General features: G+C 34.5%; 3 protein-coding genes across 3 annotated transcripts; all 3 read left to right on the top strand.

The window, feature by feature from the left end:
- Positions 1-3,162: 3,162 nt before the first annotated feature.
- Positions 3,163-4,779, top strand: LOC145610985 (uncharacterized). Its single transcript, XM_081666235.1, has 4 exons — positions 3,163-3,360; positions 3,507-3,703; positions 4,018-4,408; positions 4,450-4,779. Exons 1-4 carry the CDS (start codon positions 3,163-3,165, stop codon positions 4,777-4,779), a joined length of 1,116 nt encoding a protein of 371 aa, XP_081522361.1.
- A 6,699-nt stretch (positions 4,780-11,478) lies between these two features.
- On the top strand, positions 11,479-12,361 carry LOC145610987 (23 kDa jasmonate-induced protein-like). The gene is made up of 2 exons (XM_081666236.1): positions 11,479-11,937; positions 12,161-12,361. Exons 1-2 carry the CDS (start codon positions 11,479-11,481, stop codon positions 12,359-12,361), a joined length of 660 nt encoding a protein of 219 aa, XP_081522362.1.
- Positions 12,362-18,608: 6,247 nt separating this feature from the next.
- LOC145610988 (23 kDa jasmonate-induced protein-like) lies at positions 18,609-19,766 on the top strand. The gene is made up of 2 exons (XM_081666237.1): positions 18,609-19,067; positions 19,518-19,766. Exons 1-2 carry the CDS (start codon positions 18,609-18,611, stop codon positions 19,764-19,766), a joined length of 708 nt encoding a protein of 235 aa, XP_081522363.1.
- The last annotated feature ends 2,608 nt before the right edge of the window (positions 19,767-22,374 follow it).

The following is a 22,374-nucleotide window of genomic DNA, read 5'->3' on the forward strand; positions in this document are numbered from 1 at the left end:
TGTTTTCTATCAAGTATGAATAAATTAAAAGTTTATTTTCTATTATTTAAGTCAAGTTAGAATTTAGAAATTTGCTTCCTAACACAAAAAAACAGAAAAAAAAATAGAAATTATTTATATTAAAACTTTTGTGTACACCCGGTTTAAACTAATATTAGGGGGCGTTTGGTTGGGGGGTTTCATGAAACGGAATGGGAATCAACAGCTATGATTCCCTTTAATGTTGTTTGTTTGTCTAACTTAATCATTCCCTTTCCCCCCTGATTACCCAATTTCCTTCCATCATGATTATTCCCCAGCCCCCCCAAGGGAATCATCCATTACCCCAAATTCCTCTACACCCAACAACTATAACCAACTTTGACCAGCATTAAAACATACACAACCACCTGACTTGGTCTACCGGAAACCTCTCACTGCCACAACCGTCCCCACCGACGACCCCACCGTAGCCGTCACCATCACCATCACCGATGACCCCACCGTAGTCCTCACCATCACCGACGACCCCACCGTCGAACGCCCCTACAATTCCAACGCTCTACGAAACCACTTTGAAACTAACATGATACAACCACAACCATTAATCAAAACCACCACAACCACGCACCCCGAAGCCCCACCACCACTAGAAAAACCACATACAACCTCCCAATTACTACTAATTTTAAAATTAAAAATAAATTATAAGTGAAAAAATTACCTTGTTATATCATCAAATATGGCTTTAGATGGTTAAATACACCCATAAAAACTCTAGATCTAGAGTTTTTAAGGGTGAATTTGACCTTCAAAACCTTTAATTTTACAAGTATATATATTTCATGGTGGAGGTACTAGAATAAGATGAAAGAGAAAATGTCGGTTATGGGGCCTTAGAGGGGCAGCGACGTGAAGGTGGCGGTGATAATAGGGCCGGGAAGGGATAAGGTTGGAGGTGTGGATGGTGCTCCATTAATATGAGGGAGAAACTGGAAGTTTTTTCAGTTATGTAACCAAACAACGTACTACATCAAAGGGTATCATTTCTTTTCCCCCTCAATCCCTTTCTTGATTCCATTCCGTTTAACCCGTCTGAACCAAACGGCCCCTTAGTGTATATCCAACAGTATAAGGGTAACTTTTGGTCAATTTGTGGTAACTTTTTGCCTCTTTTGGATACCTTTAAGCCTGATATATTTTTATGTAAATAGATAACAAGAAATTTTTTATTAGGGTAATATAATTATTTTCAATCATTAGTATTTAATTTTTTAGTCATTAAAAATGTGATTCCTTACAAATAAAGCATAGATATCTTATATATGTATTGGGTTACTTTTATAAATATTAGGGTAACTTTTAATCATTTCAGGGGTAACATTTGATTATTTTAGGGCAGCTTTATAACGGATGTACAATAATTATTGTACACCCGATTTTTTTAAGAGTTTGTGTTAGCTATATACTTTGTATATATTATACTTGTATTTGTTAGCGTAAACACTTCCTCAGTAACATATATTTGTATTTTTAACCAAGTATTAGTGGAGAACTCACCTTATGGCAGTGAGGTTAGGAATGAGAAGACGGGGAATGACCAGGTTTTGTTGCAAGGGATGATGAAGCAGAGGAATGAGTAGTAGGGTATTATGACAATTGAGGCCGGGGTAGTAAGGGGATGGAAGGTGTAGAGATGACTCTAATTTTCAGAATATGGGTGGATGATTCAAAGGCTCATGGTGTGAAGAAAATAAAGAAAAAATTGCGAAAGTCATCAACAAAAGAGCTAGAAAGCAATGACATGGTTGTAGATGGAATGGAAGGTCATAAGAGAAAGAATGAAGTGGCTAGAGATGTTGGAACTTAATGAACACTCTACTGAGATTAAACGTCCAAGATTTGACAATGGGACTTAGACAGACCTGATAGAATTTCAAGTAGCGGAGGTTGGTTCAGACCAACCCCGCGAAAATCAATGAGTATCCTTTGGTGGAACCGTCCGGGGATGGGCAACCCTGAGACAGTTTGAAAACTCCGTAAGTGGAGTATGCGTATTGCCCTTGATCTAGTTTTTGTCTCGGAAACTATGATTAGTAAGGAAGCGGTAGAGTTAAAGAAATAGAGAATCGGTTTCTCTAATGCATTTGGGGTGGCGAGTCGAGGATATCAGGGGGTCTTTGTCTGTACTGGAACGATGAGGTGAGTGATTTCTCATTGATTTCTTTTTCACAAAATCACATTTGTGGTGAAGTGAAGAAGGGGGAGGTGGTTTGGAGATTTGTTGGGATTTATGGATGGCCGGATAGTGGAAATAAATTCCGTACTTGGGCTCTTATTGAACATTTTTGTAGAGATGTGGATGTTCCAATTATTATTGGCGGAGATATTAATGAGTTGCTTTCTCATGAAGAGAAGAAAGGGGGCTCGGATCGGGAAAGAAGTGAAATTGCAAAATTCTGAGAAACCGTGGATACTTAGGAGTTGAGGGACCTTGGGTTCGAAGGACATTGGTGGACTTGGAAACGGGGAAATTCAATCGAAACTTGTGTTAGAGAGCGGTTGGATCGATTTTTAGCCTCCCCTACTTGGATGGATTTGTTTCCTGATGTTTATGTTGAGCATTTGATAAGGCATGGATCGGATCATACTCCTATAGTGGTTTGAACTAGGCCTAGAGAAAAGCAGGAAAAAAGACCGAGATGGCGTGGCTTTTGGACAACTCGTGTAAAGAGGTGATAAAGGAAGCTTGGAGTTCCACTGCGATATTATGATGAAAATGAGTGTTCTGAGGGGGTGAGTTTATGAAATGGAGTAAAAAGAAGTTTGATGATCTTGGGGGTAAAATTGATAAGGCGGAAAGTGCTCTAAAAGACCTCCAACGGCAGCCCATTACACGAACAAATTGTGAGCAACGTGTAATACTTGAAGCCACATTGGATTATCTTCACTCGAAACACAAAGCTTAATGGTTCTTGAGGTCTAGAGTGCTAGAAGTATGGAACGGGGATCAAAATACTAGTTACTTTTATCACAAAGCCTCATAAAGAAAAAAGAAAAATCGAATTGAGTGGCTATATTAGATGAAGACGGGGTATGGCTGAAGGATGAGAGCTGATCGAAAAAATTGTTTACGGCTACTACCTAAATCTGTTCACTACCACTGATCCTTTGGAGGCTAGTATGGATGGGGTTCTCAACCATGTAAAATCAGCCATCTCTAAGACTGACAATGCAGCTTTGCTTAGACCGTACACAAAAGAGGAGATTTTCTTGGCTCTGAGCCAAATGTACTTGTGTAAGGCTCCGGGCCCCGACGGACTTCATGCAATTTTTTATCAGAACTTTTGGCACATAGTCGGGAGTGATGTCGCAAACTTCGTAAGTAATATTTTACACGGTAATTATTCTCTGAGCTCTGTTAATAGAACTAATATTGCTTTGATCCCGAAAGTTGACAACCCACTTCCATGTCTGAATTCCGGCCTATTAGTCTCTGTAATGTATTGTACAAGCTTGTGTCGAAGGCTGTTGTTCTCCGTCTAAAATCCATTCTCTCGAGTATAGTCATAGAAAATCAGAGCGCATTTGTTCTGAGCTATATGATAACAGATAATGCATATAATGCTCTTGAAATTTTTCATACTATGAAGAAAAGGAGTCGGGGCAGAAAAGGAACAATGGCCCTTAAGCTTGACATGAGTAAGGCTTATGACCGGGTTGAGTAGGGCTTTTTAAGAAAGCTCTTGCTCACCATGGGTTTCGATGGTAGATGGGTAAACTTGATCATGGATTGTGTTATGTCTGTGTCATACTCTTTTATTATTAATGGAAGAGTATGTGGGTCGGTGTCCCCTAGCCGGGGGCTCCGACGGGGGATCCCCTTTCTCCTTATTTGTTTATTCTAGTTGCCGATGCTTTTTCTCATATGTTGAATAACAAAGTCCAAGAAAAGGTGATCCATGGTGCTAAGGCGAGAAGGAGTGGCCCTATTATTTCTCATCTTTTATTTGCCGATGACATTTAACTGTTTGCTAGAGCGAACCGCCGAGAATACGAAGCTATAGTTGATATTTTCAACCAGTACGAAGTAGCATCCGGAAAAAATATTAATTATGTGAAGGCGAAGGTTTCGTTTAGTAGGGGAGTAAGCAACGAACAAAAAGATGAGTTGATGGGCGTGTTGAATATGAGACAGGTGGAGAGACATGGTAAATATCTAGGGATTCCTACAGTTGTTGGGAGGTCAAAAAACGCCATCTTTGAAGCGCCCACTGATAGAATTTGGAAGAAGCTACAGGGATGGATGGAGAAGCTTCTTTTAAGAGCCGGGAAAGAGATTTTGCTTAAATCATTCCTACAAGCCATTCCAACCTATTTAATAGGAGTTTATAAATTTCCTTATTCGGTTACTCATAGTATTCAAACGGTTATTGCTCAATGTTTTTGGGGACAACGGAATGCTCAAAGGAAGATACATTGGAAAGCTTGGGAGTCAATGTGTACTCCGAAATTCTTGGGAGGTTGGGTTTTAAAGACTTGGAGGTATTTAATGATGCTTTACTCGGAAAACAAGCTTGGCGGCTTATTCACAAAGAAAATTCGCTGCTTAGCAGAGTGTTGAAAGCCAAGTATTACCCAAACTCTTCCTTTCTCGATGCCTATTTGAGGAATGGGGGAAGCTACTCTTGGAGGAGCATTTGGAGTAGTAAAGCCCTTGTCAAAGAAGGCACTATATGGCGGATTGGGAGTGGGAAGGAGGTGGATTTATGTCGAGCTCCTTGGCTTGCTGATTTGTAGGGCAGGTTTATCACAAGTCCAGAAGTGGTGGGTTTGACAACTGTTAGTGATCTGATTGATGAGCATTTGAGTGAGTGGAAGACTGATATTATATATGGCTGGAAAATGGATCAGGTCGGGTCGGGTTCGTGTTCGGGTCAATTGATTTTCGAGTCAGCTACCCCTAACCCGAACCTGATCCATTTAACTTTTCGGGTTGAAAACCCCAACCTGAACCTGATATTTTTAGGTTCGGGTTAACCCGATATTGACCTTATTTGACCTGATTTTTTGTATGATTTTTAATCAAGTTATTTTAATTTGAAACTTACTTAAATTTCTTTTTCTTCAAATATTAATCTGATATTAGGTTCAGTGATTCAAATAATAATATGATACTAGGTAATTCATATATGAACAAGACTGTATAAATTTGGTAAACCATAAAAATTTTATCAAAAAAACAACAACAGAAATTAATAACAAAATTTTTAAGTGTTTTTTCTTGCAATTTAACATGAATAACAACAAAAATCTAAAAGCAAAACAATACAATAACATTTAAAAAAATCAAAATCAGCAAACTAAAATAAAAATTGATGAAGGTTCTTGAAAACTAGCAACTTGAAGCTTGATGTCCATGAAAGAGAAGAAGACATGAAGGAGGACACCTGCAACTTGCAAAGGATTTTAAGAATTGATTTCTTGAGAGTTGAAGAGAAAAAAATGAAATATGGGAGACAAAATGAATTCAAATGGCTGATGAGTGATGAGTGATGAAAGGAGTAAGAGTTTGAAAGAATTAGGGTTTTAGAGTTTGAAAGAATTAGGGTTTTAGTTTTTATATGGACATATATGGCTATATATGGGATTGGGCTGATTTAATTAGCTTTCTTTCAGGTTTTTTTATTACCTATCAAGGTTCGATTATCATGACCTAAAATTATTTTCGGGTTAAGTAGGTCATTTTCGAGTTGGAATTTCCAACCTTAATCTAACCCATTTATTTATCAGGTCAGGTTTGTGTCAACCCATTTAACTTTTCAGGTAAAAAATCTCAACCCTAAACCGCTATTTTCAGGTCGGGCGGGTTCGTGTCGGGTTTTTGGGTCGGGTCAGCTTTTGCCACCCCTAATATTATAGCAGAAAATTTCAATGAGCATGACCAAAGATGTATCTTGGCAATTCCGATTAACTCGATGGTAACTAAGGATATGTTAACATAGGCGTTTAGTAAGGACAGTTTGTATTCAGCAAAAACAGCTTATATGTTGGGAAAATGTTGTAATCTTGATGATTTTCACCAAGCTTGGGTGGAAATTTGGGGCATGAATGTATCGCCAAAGGTGCGTCACTTTCTTCGGAGAGTGTGTACGAACACGTTACCAACAAGAACCTTGCTGAACCACCGTCATTTGATTGAAGATGTTAATTGCCCTTGGTGTGGTGCACAGGTTGAAACAAGTGCTCATGCCCCGCTTTTTTATTGCACTCGAGTTAAGGAATTGTGGGTGGAGAGTAAATTTGAAGACCTGCTGGCTTACAGGAGTGGGAATTGGTGTGATTTGATTGCTTAATGGAAGAACATGGATAGCAAATTGAAACCAAAATTTGCATTCCTGATGTGGATTATATGGACCTAGTGAGCGTAATAGAAAAATCTTTGAAGGAACCATCACCCCAATGGTGTCCTTCTTGCGAGATCAGTTTGATTGGTTGAGGAGTTTGATTGCCATACAAAGAAGATATACGATGTTCGCTAACCGACACCAAAAAAGAGTCATGCTAGGTGGATACCTCCGCCTATGGGAGTAATTAAGATAAATTCAGATGCAAGCATGGCAGAGGAAGGTTGGAAAGGGATGTGTGTGGTGGCTCGGGATAGCACGGGGGAGATGCTGTTTTCGGCCTGTAGACGAGTGAAAGCTTAGTGGCCATCTGAAATAGCAGAAGGTAAGGCACTTGTAAATGTAATGGCTATAAAGCTTGCGAGAAGGCAGGGGTTTAAGGATGTCATTCTTGAATCCGATTGTGAAGTCCTCATCAATAGGCTATCAAAGGCAGCTTTGTTCTTCTCAGATTTTGATGGTGCTCTTGAAGATATCATCTCATTGCGTAGCTATTTCTCTTCTGTTTGCTGGGCTCATGTGAAGCAGGGAGGAAATTATGTTGCTCATCATTTAGCTAGAATCATACCTTTCGGAACTGAGCAAATGTGGATTAATCATTGTCCCATGTCTATTGCTCCTTATGTACTCTCGGACACTATGTCTCTTAATTAATATATTTTGGTCGTCGTTTACCTCAAAAAAAAATCTTATAGAGGTAGGATGCAAAACAATTAACCACGTGGCCTGGTGTTACAATAAATCTATTGTTACGGCACTGAATGTAACAAAAAATATAGTGTTACAGTAGGTCTATTATACTCCCTCTGTCCTCAAAACTTCGATCCTTTTGGGTTGATTTTGCGATTATTAAGAAACTTAAATAAAAACAATGAAAACATATTGGAAAGATAAATTTACATAGGGTTTGTAAAAAAGTAAAGCGATAAAGTGTTGTAAATTGATGGGTATTTCAACGCAAATGGGTTGATCATTTTGGGACTAAGATTAGGCCAAAGGGGTCAAAGTTTTGGGGACTAAAGGAGTAACAGATTTAGACCATCTTGTAACATTTTTTAGTGTTACAACAGGCCCCAAAATGTAGTAGTACAATTTGCATGTAAATTTAAATATAAGTAAGGTTTTTAGTTTAGGTAACCATCTGAAGTTTGGATTGACCGCGACGGGTTGGGTCTGTTTGGGTTGATCTATACGATATGTCGATTTTGTTTGGGACTTTGGGTCAAGGTTAACATACTTGAGTTTATGTTAGGCCAATTTTGGATCAAGATCTGTCAAGTCAAGGTTGAGTAAACTTCAAATCGGTTTATATTCGGTTTCGGATATTATGTATTGGGTTCAAAAACGAGTTTGATGTGGTTAATTTTGGTTTGGATGACTTTGGGCCGAGTTTAATTATTTCGGTTTAGATAATTTTATTGGTTTGGTTAGGTTTGATTTAGTGTGATCTGGGCTTAACTCAATTTGGGTCAGGTTGACCGAATTCAATATTCAATAAGGTTATTTTTTTGGTGTTTAGAGAGCCACAAGGGCAAGGATGAGAATTGATCCTAGGATCTCCAAAAATCGGGAGAGAAGCTAGCTCTAACCACTTGTACTATCCTCACTCTCTCTATAAGGTCATTTATATTTAACTAGTGTAATTATCTTGATTTTTTTTGGTGTTGCACCCGGTTCACCCTTTGGGCTAATCCGGATTCGGGGATTAGTTCTGGGTGGTTAGGCTCCAATCTCCTCCCAATTGTTCTTGTGGGGGATCGAACATGCGGTCCTCCCTACCAAGTGTATTCCCAATATAATCACCACTACACCAACAACCAACTGGTGTAATTATATATATCGATTTATAATCTTATTAAATTATTAGATCACTATCAGGTCATTCATGTGTCATTTTTCATATCGTGTCATTTACATGTGCGGCGCATTAGTTTTTCATTAGATCAATACTTTTGTCCTTTTTATCTAATTAAGCCTAATTAAAATCGAATTATTGGTGGCTTACCATACCTATTGATAAATGATTAATACATATATTTTATTTTACTACGTTACAAATTAAAAATTGTTATGGTCATGGCTCACCGTTGCTCACCCTTTCAAAAGAAAGTTCTTAACGATTAATGAAACAAACAATTAAAGGAAGGTAGAAAATAGGATGGGTTTAAAACTATTTGCTTAAACACATGCCAGTTTACATTAATATTAGTTCGGGTAAAAATAGATCATATTGAATTGGATATTTAACAAGTTGATTTTGAGTTGGTTTAAATCGGGTTAAACCAGTTCAATTTGAGTTCAATTGGGTAAATTTCTTGTTGAGTTTAAGTCTGTTTAAATCGGTGCCAAATAAAATTCATATCGAATCAAGTTTGGATTTGAGTTAAGTTCAAACCGGTTACGAATCGGGTTTAGATCCTAAAACTTTCATGTCAAATCAAAACAATTAAAGATTGGATTTGGGTTTTGAGTTTCTCAGATCAAATCAGGTCGATTACAATTCGAAATGGTAATTTTTTTTTTTTTTTTTTTTCAGATCATGTCGATTTTGACATCTACATATATATAACAACCGGGTGTAGCCTAAAAAAAGGAACATGGCCTTAACATCCCTTTGTTTATTGTTCTCTCTTTCTTTAACTAATATGTGCATTGATCGAGTAATTTGAATTTCCTTAGCTATCGTACCTTGACAGCAGTGATATAGTTGGTACCTAGTGGACTAGTGATGAATAAGGGAATTCCTTACTAAAAAATGTTAGGCCTTGTGGATAAATAACAAATGCTTATTCTAATGTACCATTATTGGATTCACACCAAAGTCAATTCCGATCCTTTTTTTTAATAGGCCTTGTTTGGTAAATAGCTTTTCATTGGCTTTTGGCTTTTTTGTCGAAGCAAATGTTAATCCAAGATTATATCAAGGTACATTGGTGTTTGTTGTTTGCTTTTCGCGTGAGCAACTTATCAAACTTGTTATTTTAACCTTATGCTTTTATGTGAAACTCACTTACTCCAATGGACTGGTAGCTTTGCTAGTGCCCCTTGACAATGTATGTATCGGTATTGTTTTTAGCCTAAGTAATTTAAGTTGACCTCTTAAAAAAAAAAAAAAACGACTTCAATCTAAATGTGAATGCGTTAGTTGTTTGTCATGAAAAGAATTAATGTGAACCTTTCACCTTGACAGAATATAACATGGCTAGATTTGCTCGTTTGCAAACAAGTCGGTGACTGATAGATGGCATCAAGTTAAATGGAATTTTTAATGCTAATTTCAGATAATTGTCTTGGAAAATTTGGGAAGCATATACCTTAATGGCCGCTGAGTGTTAATGTTAAAAAACTTTTAGAATGTACATATGCTAATATACAACATTTATTAAAAAAAAAAGTTAATCAGAGTATTATATGATCATTTATTGGAAAAGTAAGCTATTGGAGATTTATAAAAAATTTTTTTTAACCCCTATCACTTCACCTCATTTTTTCTGACCTGAAAATATTTTTACTGAACCTGAACTTTTTTTTTTACTGATTCTCTATTATATTTCTTCTTTAGAGTTACTGATTTTTACTGAACTAAAATTATTTTTACTAATTTTTTTAAAAGGTGAACTGAACAAGGCCTTACTATAATAAGGATGAAAAGACGGGGTACATAGAATTTTGAGTACTGAATCATTGAAATAATGTGGTTAAAAGTTAAGAATAAGAGTCCTAATTGAATTTTATTTAATGATAAAGGAGGATTAACCAAATCTTATCCTTTACAATTTATTTGGTCCAGTATTTATACTTGACAATAGAGAGAGGTAAGAAATCCTACCCCAATCCATATTAATTTGGCAGAATTCAAACCCTTAAACTTTAGGATCCAAGGTACGTATTATTAAATTAGAAAAATATATAAGATTAATATTAGATTATTTTTATATTTGATAATATGGAGCAGCAGTGCAGTACCTATTGTTATAAACTAATTTAAAATGAAGTTTCCTGTTATGGTCTTCTACCAAAATATTTATCTATTGATGAAAGTCGATGCAAAGTAATATTATAACTCTGAGATCAATTATTCAGATTCATATCGAGTGTGCATATAATGTAAATAAAGACGTGAAGTAGTCTACTAGATAAATTTATACTCACGCTATTCGAGTATAAATTAAAAAAAATTTAGAAAGGAAAAGAACATAGCTTGGATGATGACTCATGCTATTCGAATATTTTAATCTCCATTTTTATTGTGACAAAATTTCTTTACTTGCTTTCTTAACAGATGTCGAGATCACAAATTTTGTTATTTTTAAGGATGGCCAGTTGACAATTTGACATTACAATAATGTTCACAAGAAAGAGAAGGGTCAGATACTTAGATCCAAATTCATCTATAAATAGGGTTGAAAGCCACGCCCTCAATGCACTCATCAAATAATCATTCTTTCTTTCTCATATTTTCTTCATCAATTTCTCTTAGTCACTCTTCAGGTAAGAATCCTCCCTTAGATATTTAAGATTACCGTCTACATTATTAATCCTTCGTGGCCCTTCTTACATGCATAAGTTTTCGCTTTTTGATTTATACATGAAAATGCATCCATGAGAAATAAAGGAACATGTTAGTTATATAAGTTTTGAAAATGCATCCCTTAGATATTTTTTGATTTAATTTTTATCATCATCTCTCAAGAGTCAAAGTATTAGTTGTATTGTTATTTCAACTAGTTATTCAGTAAAGGAACATGTTAGTTATATAAGACTATAAGTTTTTGATTTATACATGAAAATGCATCCATGAGAAATAAATTTCGTTTCTCAATATGAGAAACATGGAATTTCCCGTTATTATTCAAAGGGTTATACTTTATTTGAGGTGAATCCAATTTATAAGATGAAAAGTGCACAGTAATCATTGAAAAGTATAGAGTATACATTGTATAGAGGTAAGTATTGGAGTTATAATTTTAATTAGAAAAAGAAAAATGAGTTCCTACGTTAATTAGTTAACTAATTATATAGAGTAACTTTAACCCCTCTGATTATAATCTACATACTATATGAAATGCAGGTTTGAAAAGTAACGAATATCATGGGGTCTGCCGTATTTGGAAGTCCAGTGACAATGGCAATGTTGAGGGAGATGCCTGAATACAAAGGCAGTAACTCAATCGGCCAGAAAGACTTGGCAAAGGTTGCACTCGAGAAGGTCAACGCCGAAGGCAAGGCTGCGAATGCTCGGAACTTTGTGGAGAAGCTGCAGTCTCGATTTGGGGGCGATTATGTGAGCACAATGTGTCTGATTTACAACGCAACTGGTGATACTATGACTTACGTTGTCACTCATGACTGGCACGGACGTCTTTGTGAATCTGCATACCCAGTGATCATTGCGAATGGGCAATGGGGTGCATTCCTCCATGGACAATACTATGGTAACGATGATAGAGAATCCAGAGCTGGAATTGTTTACTCTGCTCTCAACAATCAAGGGGAAGAACGACATTGGTTCCTGGGTTTTGATAGTACAACCCAGGGTGCCTATAACAAGGTATATATCCTCCATTCCATATCACTATATTGTACATTTATTACCAATTTAGCCAAAGTTAACGTATGAATAGTGAAAAAAAAAAATTCAACGTGTCAGTTATTATGGGGCGGAGGGAGTATGGACTATACTATAAAGAATAGTATATTTTTTGGTTGAAAATTTGCCACTGTATGTTATTATTAATTATACCACTGATTTCTTTGACTGTTTTCCATTGCAGGTGTATGTAGAAATTCGGGAGGCAGGGCACTATGATTTGGAGAACACCGGAGCTTGGTATGCTCTCAACAACCTTTTGGGTGATGGGAAATTGGTGCACAAGGCCAACGAGGAAGGAGGATTCATTAGTGGCTCCATCGGTAATACTGCAAAACCCGTATTCGAAGCCATTCTCACACTACCTGAGTCCTTGTCCCCTTGAGCGTCTAAGCTAGCGCCAACATAGTTGTGTGTGAGGTTAAAAAGCTTTGGGCCAATTTGTTTGTAAACCCTCAGTTAAACGATTTGTACACATCCTAAAGGCTAGCTTGGGATGAAATAAGGCCCCTTGAATTTTATTTTGTTTTGTTGGTTTTTGTTTATGTTTTGTTCAACCGTTGAACTCCCAGCTATGTACTGCAAATTTGTTTTCTATCAAGTATGAATAAATTAAAAGTTTATTTTCTATTATTTAAGTCAAGTTAGAATTTAGAAATTTGCTTCCTAACACAAAAAAACATAAAAAAAAATAGAAATTATTTATACAAAAACTTTTGTGTACACCCGGTTTAAACTAACATTAGTGTATATCCTACAGTATAAGGGTAACTTTTGGTCAATTTGGGGTAACTTTTTGCCTCTTTTGCATAACTTTAAGCCTGATATATTATTATGTATATAGATAACAAGAAATTTTTTATTAGGGTAATATAATTATTTTCAATCATTAGTATTTAATTTTTTAGTCATTAAAAAAATGTGATTCCTTATAGATAAAGCATAGATATCTTATATATGTATTGGGTTACTTTAATACATATTAGGGTAATTTTTATTCATTTCGGGAGTAACATTTGATTATTTTAGGGCAGCCTTATAACGAATGTACAATAATTATTGTACACCCGATTTTTTTAAGAGTTTGTGTTAGCTATATACTTTGTATATATTATAGTTGTTTTTGTTAGCGTAAACACTTCCTCAGTAACATATATTTGTATCTTTAACCAATTATGCTTAGTGGAGAACTCACCTTATAACTTTGATGTTACAATATATATTTTCCCTTGCGTACTAGTGCATGCACCTTGTTACATGTCGATCTTTATGCAATTAGGGTAGTTTGGGTTTGATGAAGGCAAATGTAGATGTTGGGAAACTCGGAGTAGAAGGCTCCGGCTTGGGTATTATTTTCAATAATAATGTTGGAGAAAATGTTGTTGCTTGTGCTAATGTGCTATAGGTTAGTTTAGACATCAGAGGTGTGAGAACCAAGATTACTGGATTGAGGTATTATTTCCAAGGGCAGCAACACACCACACACCCTGGGGGCACAAATGCGCAACGTGGCCATCGATTGGGGTTTCATTACATGGGCTACTTTTTAGGCCTATTTTATTTTCAGCCTTTGATCAGGGTTTAACCTAATCCCTATTTTGTTATTAATCTGTTCTTTCTTCAAAATCAATAAAATTCTTCAATTCGTTCGCCTATTTGTAGAGTACAATATGTGTTTTTATTTATAGATTTCTCTTAAACTTTCTTGCATCTTCTGTTATAACACATAACTTGGTTCATCACCAATTTTAACCTTAGGAAATTAGCTAAAGGTTGGGTAGATGAGATCCCGGATAGTATTTCGAAGGTAGCTTCATTTGATTATTTTTTAATAAAGAGAAAAAATGACTAAATGAAAGTACATAAAATTTTAAAAAAAAACACACACGTTATTACTTAATAAAAGAACAATTTATCAATATAAAGTACAACAGGTTGTTTTTCTACGATGAATATGCATGTAAAGTTACATATAACTAAGGCCCTGTTCTATTGAGCTTTGGGTAGGGCAGCAGATTTCAGCAGAGTAGAGCAGAGTCTCCACACACTGCAGAGCAGATTTCAGCAGAGCATAGAAGAGCATAGCAGCTCCAAAGAACAAGTTGTCAATATAGGTCACCAAATGAAGTTTGGTTTGACCATGACGGGTTTGGTTTGGTTGGGTTGATTATCTACAATAGGTCAGGTCTGTTTGTGTCAAGGTTACCCATTCAACATGCTTGAGTTTGGGTAAGGCAAATTTTGGATCAAAAACTGACAAGTCAAGATCGGGTTAACTTCATATTGGTTTATATTCAGTTCAGGTTATTTTGTACTAGGTTCAAAAACGAGTTTGATTGGGTTAATTTTCGGTTTGAATGACTATGGATCGAGTGGATTCTGGTTAGGATAATTTTTATTTGTTCGATTTTGTTTGGTTCAATCTGATTTGAATAAGATTGATTTAGTATAAAGTAAACTCCAATTCAAATCCATTTTGGGCTTGGCTGAATTTGGGTTAGGTTGACAAAATTTAATATTCAATAATGTCATTTTTTAACTAGTGTAATTATATTGAGCTATAACCTTATAAAATTATTAGATCATTATCAGGTCATCCAAGTGTCATTTTTCATATCATGTCATTAACAGTTACGGGGCATTAGTTTTTTCATTAGATCAATTCTTGTGTCCTTTTATCTAATTAAGCCTAATCAATTAAAATCGAATTGTTGATGACTTAAGCTGATGGTTGAAACTCAGAAAAATGTTTTATACTCTATCAGTTAATATATATTTTATGTTACTGCGTTACAAATTAAAGATAGTTATGTTCACGGCTCACCCTTCCAAAAGAAAGATCTTACGATCAATGAAACAAACAATTACATGAATGGAACTACGTACTTAAGTTTTAGTAAATATAAGAAGGTAAAAAATAGGTTGGGTTTAAAATTATTGGAATAAACACATGTCTGTATAAATTAAATAAATTTTAAAATCAAGTCAGGTTATAATAATATGATCAGTTCAGGTCAAAATAAATCATATTGAATCAGATTGCTGACAAGTTAATTTTGAGTTTGTTTAGTTCAAACCACGTCCAACCAGTTCAAATCGTGTAAATTTTTTGTTGAGTTTAGGTCAGTTCAAATCGGTGTCGAGTGAAATTCATATCGGATCAAGTTTGGATTCTAGTTGAATTCAAATCGGTTACAGATCGGGTTAGGATCCTGAAACTTCAATGTCAAGTCAGTTCAGTTACAGATCAGGTTCAAGTTTCAAATTTCTCGAGTCAAATCAGGTCGAGTATAGTTTGAAACGATAATTTTTTTTTCAGATCATCTCAATTGTGACATCTAGATATAACAATTGGGTGTAGCCTAAGACCATCTCCAATTAATGGTGAGACTCAGCTTTGAGTATTGAAATACAAAATGAGTTGTTTTTTTACCTCCAATGGTAAGATCATACCCACTTCTCAATTTAGCAACTCAGATCATGTTAAGTCTAATTTTCCAATGGTGAGACTCTCTAAAATATACAAATGTCACTTTCAATTTATGGCCCATCAATTATTGTAAGATTAAATAATAATAATAATAATAATAATAATAATAATAATAATAATAATAATAATAATAATAATAATAATAATCATCATAAAAAGGTAAAACTAGAATAATTACAAAATATATTAGAATATTAACAAGGGCTCGCACTTTTTGTCAAATGAGACTCAAAGTTCATTATCTAAACTTAGCAACTTTCTTTTGGAGTTACTAAGTTTAGATACCAACTTGTTGGTATACATTGCAAAAAATACACTATCTCTCCAAAAAAAAATACTTATTTGAGTCTCACCATTGGAGAGGGTCTAATAAAAAGAACATGGCCTTAACATCCCTTTATTTTATTGTTCTCTCTTTCTTTAATTAATATGTGTATCACGAGTAATTTGAATTTTCTTAGTTAGCATACCTCGAGAGCAGTGATTTATGGAGTAGTTGGTAGCCTAGTGGACTAGTGGTGAAGGAGGGAATACGTGGTAATAAAAGTCAAATTTGAAAAAACAAAAGTAATTAGAGTGTTATTGTAGAAGACATAGTGTTTACAAATGAAATAAGTTATTTGTACCATAAGGAAAAGGGAGAGATGGAGGAATTATTAATCTCATAATGAGGGTATAATAGTTACCCACCCTCCCCCTAGTATAACTATTACCCCTAAAATGAGGGTCTTGATTCCTCTTTCTTCACCTCACAGGGCTCACACCATACCATCACTACATAATCTTCCTATAATCACACTATTACTATCTGCTTCTTCCCTATTTTCACATGCATTTTGCTTAGTTTGACTTTTTTTACCCCTTAATATATTACCCTTAATCCAAGCATGTCCGAAAATTTTTTAGTGCCCATAGACTAGGCCTCTATGGTCAAGATCATGAAATTTTCTACGATGAGTTGGACATCTAGCTACTATCAGAAGCTTCTTTTTACATATTATTGTAAGTAGACTAGGCCTCTATGGTCAAGATCTGATGATCTAATTCCAAAATTTGATATGAAGAAAATGCTAATGAATATACACGGCCATGTTCCTAATTTGGTTCTTTAATAGGACAACTAATTTGCTCGAATTATATATTCTGCAATGCAGTTCTGCCATATAATTAATTGCAAAACTAATTTAAGTTGGTAAATGGGAAAACATAAGAGACTAATTTAATGTTCCGACAACGACTTTCATGCGGATAATATATGCAAATAATCAATCTACCATCTATATATCATGTTATGTAATAATCTTACTTTAAATTTGGGTTTCTAATTAGTATTTCGCTTTCTAATAATCTTACGCCCAAAATGCAAAATGACTCGTAAACGGTAAACCTATCACACCTTAAGAGAATACGACATCATGTTTTGTGGTGATAGCAGTGTTTTGGGGGTGTTTTGAGTTGGGCCAACTGTGGATTTTCAGTTTTACAACATTTTATCCTTGATTAGATAATTTCTTACAATATTTGGGCTTTATTAGATAGTTTTAAATAACAAAAAATCCTATTTTTTTTTTACTATACTATTTACTCGGTAACGTATATATTAAAAAAATAAATAAATAAATTTCATACATTTACTTATCAAATCAAAACTTTAAAATTTTCTCATATGAAAAATCATGGAAAATAACAACCAAGAGCATTGTCTAAGATACTCACTACGCTAGATAATTTTTATAAATAGTGTTTGTACAATTATACCTTTTAACATGAATTCTATAAGTATAAATTAAAAAAAAAATTATATATTTTTTTCTTATACATAAATGGACACGTTACTAGTCAATGACGTATATATAATGTCACACGTCTATAGTGGTCGCGACAAGAAAACTCATAACAAAAGCATATAGAGGTAGTACAATTTATGAGGGACTTAAATATTGTTCCATTATATAATCTAGGGGTTATTTAGATCAAGTTGGTATATATACTTATATACTTCGTATTAGGTATTAGTTTGGCTCAAAATCTTACAAAGCAAGGGATGTACGTAAAGTACTTTGCTAATTTTTTAATACCTCCATTTCATATTTTTTTGCAACTTAAGAATATTTTATATCTCACAAATAATACCCTAAAGTTACAAAAAAATATGAAACGGTGGTAGTAATTGGATTTATAGTTCCATATAATATAATCATATATGGAGTACTTTACCCGTTTGATTTTAATGCTGATGTTTGGAATTTTGCAATATTCACACACGCTTCTTATACTGATTTTGTATACATACATCATACATGTGTTAAAATAATATAGTCTTATGAAAGTTACTAGATTAATCTTGAAATAAAATTTTAAAAAAATCAATATTACAAAGTATGAAACCTGCACTGACAATCTTGAAACTATTTGTACAATGCGATTAAAAAAGAATTTTAAGAGTATGACACTACTGCTGAAAATGCATAGCTGATATTACAAAATTTTACAAGTACAAATTTATTGGCGAAATAAAAACCGAAATTGATTGATCTTAATTTTGTTTTTTCCGACGAAGTTTCTAGGCTTTCCTAACATATGTCGACATCACAAATTAATTACGAAGTATTTTTTAAATATTTAATGATTGTTAATCGGAATAAAAATAATGAGCGAAAGAAAGAGAGTGTTAGATCCAAAATTATCTATAAATAGGGTTGAAGGCCACACCTCAATGCACTCATCCAATAATCTCTTTCTGAAATACCTAATTAACATCTTGCTTTCTTACTCTTCATCATTTTCTCTTACTCACTCTTCAGGTAATAAAGGATCTAATCCTTATATTAGATATTGATTTATTGATGAGCAATATCATTGTTTACATTCTTTGTCTTTGTGACTCTTTTTACGTAATGTCTAATATAATAAGTTTTCGCTTTTAAATTTTTATCATCCCTCAATTAGAGTACTGGTCATACTATTATTATTTTCAACTAGCTAATTAAGCAATAGTAACAAGAAATGGTACTGAAACGGCGTTTTAACCTGAATATGATTTATTTGAAATAATAAATAATATCTAAACATTTATTATCCTACATTGAATTTCATTAAAGAGTAATTTTTACCCTTTATATATGTAGGTCCAACGGTTATCATGGGGTCTGCCGTATTTGGAAGTCCAGTGACAATGGCAATGTTGAGGGAGATGCCTGAATACAAAGGTAGTAACTCAATCGGCCAGAAAGACTTGGCAAAGGTTGCACTCGAAAAGGTCAACGCGGAAGGCAAGGCTGCGAATGCTCGGAACTTTGTGGAGAAGCTGCAGTCTCGATTTGGGGACGATTATGTGAGCACAATGTGTCTGATGTACAACGCAACCGGTGATAGTATGACTTACGTTGTTACTCATGACTGGTGCGGACGTCTTTGCGAATCTGCTTACCCAGTTATCATTGCGAATGGCCAATGGGGTGCATTCCTCCATGGACAATACTATGGTAACAATAATAAAGAATCTAGAGTTGGAATTGTTTACTCTGCTCTCAACAATCAAGGGGAAGAACGACATTGGTTCATGGGTTTTGATAGTTCAACCCAGGGTGCCTATAACAAGGTATATATCTCCATTCCATATCACTATATAGTCTATATTGTACATCTATCACCAATTTTTTGTAAAAAATGAAAACTATAGCCAAAGTTAACGTATGAATAGTGAAAATAAATTCAACGTGTAAGTTATTATGGGACGGAGGGGGTATGGACTATACGGGAAATTCCCTGTTTCTCATGGTGAGAAACAAATTTCTCATGATGGCATTTTCGTGAATAAATCAACAATTTTTTCAATATTGTGGGCTCCACAGTTGAATAAAGTTGAAAAAGTTGTTGATTTATTCACAAAAATGCCCCCATGAGAAACGAATTCGTTTCTCACGATGAGAAACTGGGGCTTCCTCGGACTATACTATAAAGAAGAGTATATATATTTGTTGGTCCAAAATTTTCCATTGTATGTAATTATTAATTTACCATTGATTTCTTTGATTGTTTTCCATTGCAGGTGTATGTAGAAATTCGGGAGGCAGGGCACTATGATTTGGAGAACACTGGAGCTTGGTATGCTCTCAACAACCTTTTGGGTGATGGGAAATTGGTGCACAAGGCCAACGAGGAAGGAGGATTCATTAGTGGCTCCATCGGTAATACTGCAAAACCCGTATTCGAAGCCATTCTCACACTGCCTGAATCCTTGATTGAGCATTCGAGGCCTACTAATTTGACTAAGCATATGCAAGAGTTGACTGTGTGATGTGAAAATCTTTGGGCCAATTTGTTTGTAAGCTCTCGGTTGAACTGTTTGTACACATCCTAAAGGCTAGCTTGGGATGAAATAAGGCCCCTTTAATTTAATTTTGTTTTGTTGGTTTTTATTTATGTTTTGTTCAACTGTTGAACTCCCAGCTATGTATTGCAAATTTGTTTTCTATTCAGTATGAATAAAATTAAAAGTTTATTTTCTGTTAATTAAGGGCCTCTTCTGATTCACCGAACTGAGCTGAACTTGATTGAACTGAACTAAACATTTTATGAGAGAATGAAATTAAGATAAGACCTTAACTGAACTGAACTTATTGGAGTTGAATTAAAATGAACTGAAAATTAGCTGAAAAGAACAGGCCTTAAGTCCAGTTAGAATATAGAATTTGTTATATGCTTTTTATTATATTTGTTGACGTAACACCTCACCCATCATTCTTATATGAAATGTCTAGTAACATATATCTGTATCTTTAACCAAGCATGCTTGGTGAAGTTACAATTAAGTTTGAGATTTACCGACTAAATTTACTTGAGGGTAACATATATCAATCTGTATTAGAGGTGTGAGAACCAAGATTATCGGATTAATGTATTATTTCCTCGGGCAGCGACACACCCTGGGGGCCGAGGGCGCAACGTGGCAATCGATTGGGGTTTCGCTACTTGGGCTATCCTTTTCTATTTTTTGGCCTAGTTTATTTCGGCTTTTGATCCGGATTTAACCTAACCGCTATTTTGTTATTAATTTGCTCTTTTCTCAAATTAATAAAACTCTTCTCTCGCTTTCCGTTAAAGACACAAAAAACAAAAAATAAAAACTCTTCTCTCACCTATTTGTAGAGTACAATTTGTGTTTTTGTTTATTGATTTCTTAAACTTTCTTGCATCTTCAGTTTTAACCCATAACTTAGGCAGTTAGCCAAAAGTTGGGTAGATAAGATCCCTAGTAGTATTTTGAAGGTAACTTCATTTAATTATTTATTAATAAATAAAAAAAATGATTAAATGAAAGCACATAAAATTCTTTTTAAAAAAAATTGAAAAAAAAAAAAACAAACACACACACGTTAAAAAAAAAAAAGCACAATAGTTTTGTTTTTTTTGTTTTTTTTTTTTTTTTTGTTTTACTATCAATAAATTTATCTTATAGAGGCCAACGCATAACAATAGATTAAATACATTTTTTTTGAGGCAATAGATTAAATACATTGTTACAATTGACCAGGCGGTGTTAAAATAGATCTATTGTTATGGCACCAAATATAACAAGAAATATAGTGTTACAGTAGGTTTATTGTAATGGATTTAGACCATCTTGTAACATTTTTTAGTGTTACAATATAGGCCCCAAAATGTAGTAGTGCAATTTGCATGTAAATTTAAATATAACTAAGGTTGTCAATTTAGGAAACCAAATGAAGATTGGATTGACCACGACAGGTTGGGTCTGTTTGGGTTGATCTACGCGATAGGCTAAGTGTGTTTGGTTCAAGGTTACCCATCTGACATACTTGAGTTTAAGTCAGGCCAATTTTGGATCAAGATCTGTCAAGCAAAGGTCGGGTCAACTTCAAATTGGTTTATATTCGATTCCGAATATTTTGTATTGGGTTCAAAAACGAGTTTTATCTGATTAATTTTGAGTTGGTTCAAATCGGGTCAAACCAGTTCAATTTGAGTTAAAATAGTGTAAGTTTCTTGTTAAGTTTAGGTCGGTGTTGAATAAAAATCATATCGGATCAAGTTCGGATTCGGGTTGAGTTCAAATCGCTTAAAGATCAGGTTTGGATCCTATAACTTTCATTTCAAATCAGGTTAATTACATATCGGTTTTGGATTTTGAATTTCTTGGGTCAAATTAGGTCGATTACAGTTCAAAATGGCAAACCTGTTTTTTTTTTTTTTTTTTTTTTTTTTTCCGGATCATGTCGATTTTGACATAAACATATTATAACCGGGTATAGCATAAATTGCCTAATAAGAAGTTCATGGCCTTAACATCCCTTTATCTATTGTTTTCTCTTTTAACTAATATGTGTATTGATAGAGTAGTTTGAATTTCCTTATTTAGCATACCTTGAGACAAGTGATTTAGTTGGTAGCCTAGTGGACTAGTGGTGAAGGAGGGAATACCACGTAAGGTCGTAAGTATATTTAGATATTACTAAAAATGTTAGGCCTTGTGGAAAATAACAAATGCTTATTCTAATATACCATTATTGGATTCGCACCAAAGTCAATTATTCCTTTTTTGTAGTAGTTCTAGTCGAAGCAAATGTTCATCCAAGATTTTATCAAGGTACATTGTTGTTTGTTGTTTGCACAAACGCACACGGGTTACGGTTAATGCTAAGTTCAAGCAAAGGAGAAATTTGTTGTTTGTTGAAATATGTACGTATAATGGCAGAAGTGATATTATTAAAAACTACCTTATAAAACACTTTTTTTGCGAGAAACAACCTAATAAAAAAAATGTTGCAAGAAACTACCTTATAAAAGGGTAATGTTGTAAGAGACTACCATTGATCGGAAAGTCACCGTTGACTTTCAAATTCCGGCGTTGATCACATCACGTGACTTTTAATTCACTCTTTCCC

Source organism: Chenopodium album, chromosome 24, assembly GCF_948465745.1.
Source record: "Chenopodium album chromosome 24, dcCheAlbu1.1, whole genome shotgun sequence".
NCBI classification, from domain to species: Eukaryota; Viridiplantae; Streptophyta; class Magnoliopsida; order Caryophyllales; family Amaranthaceae; genus Chenopodium; species Chenopodium album.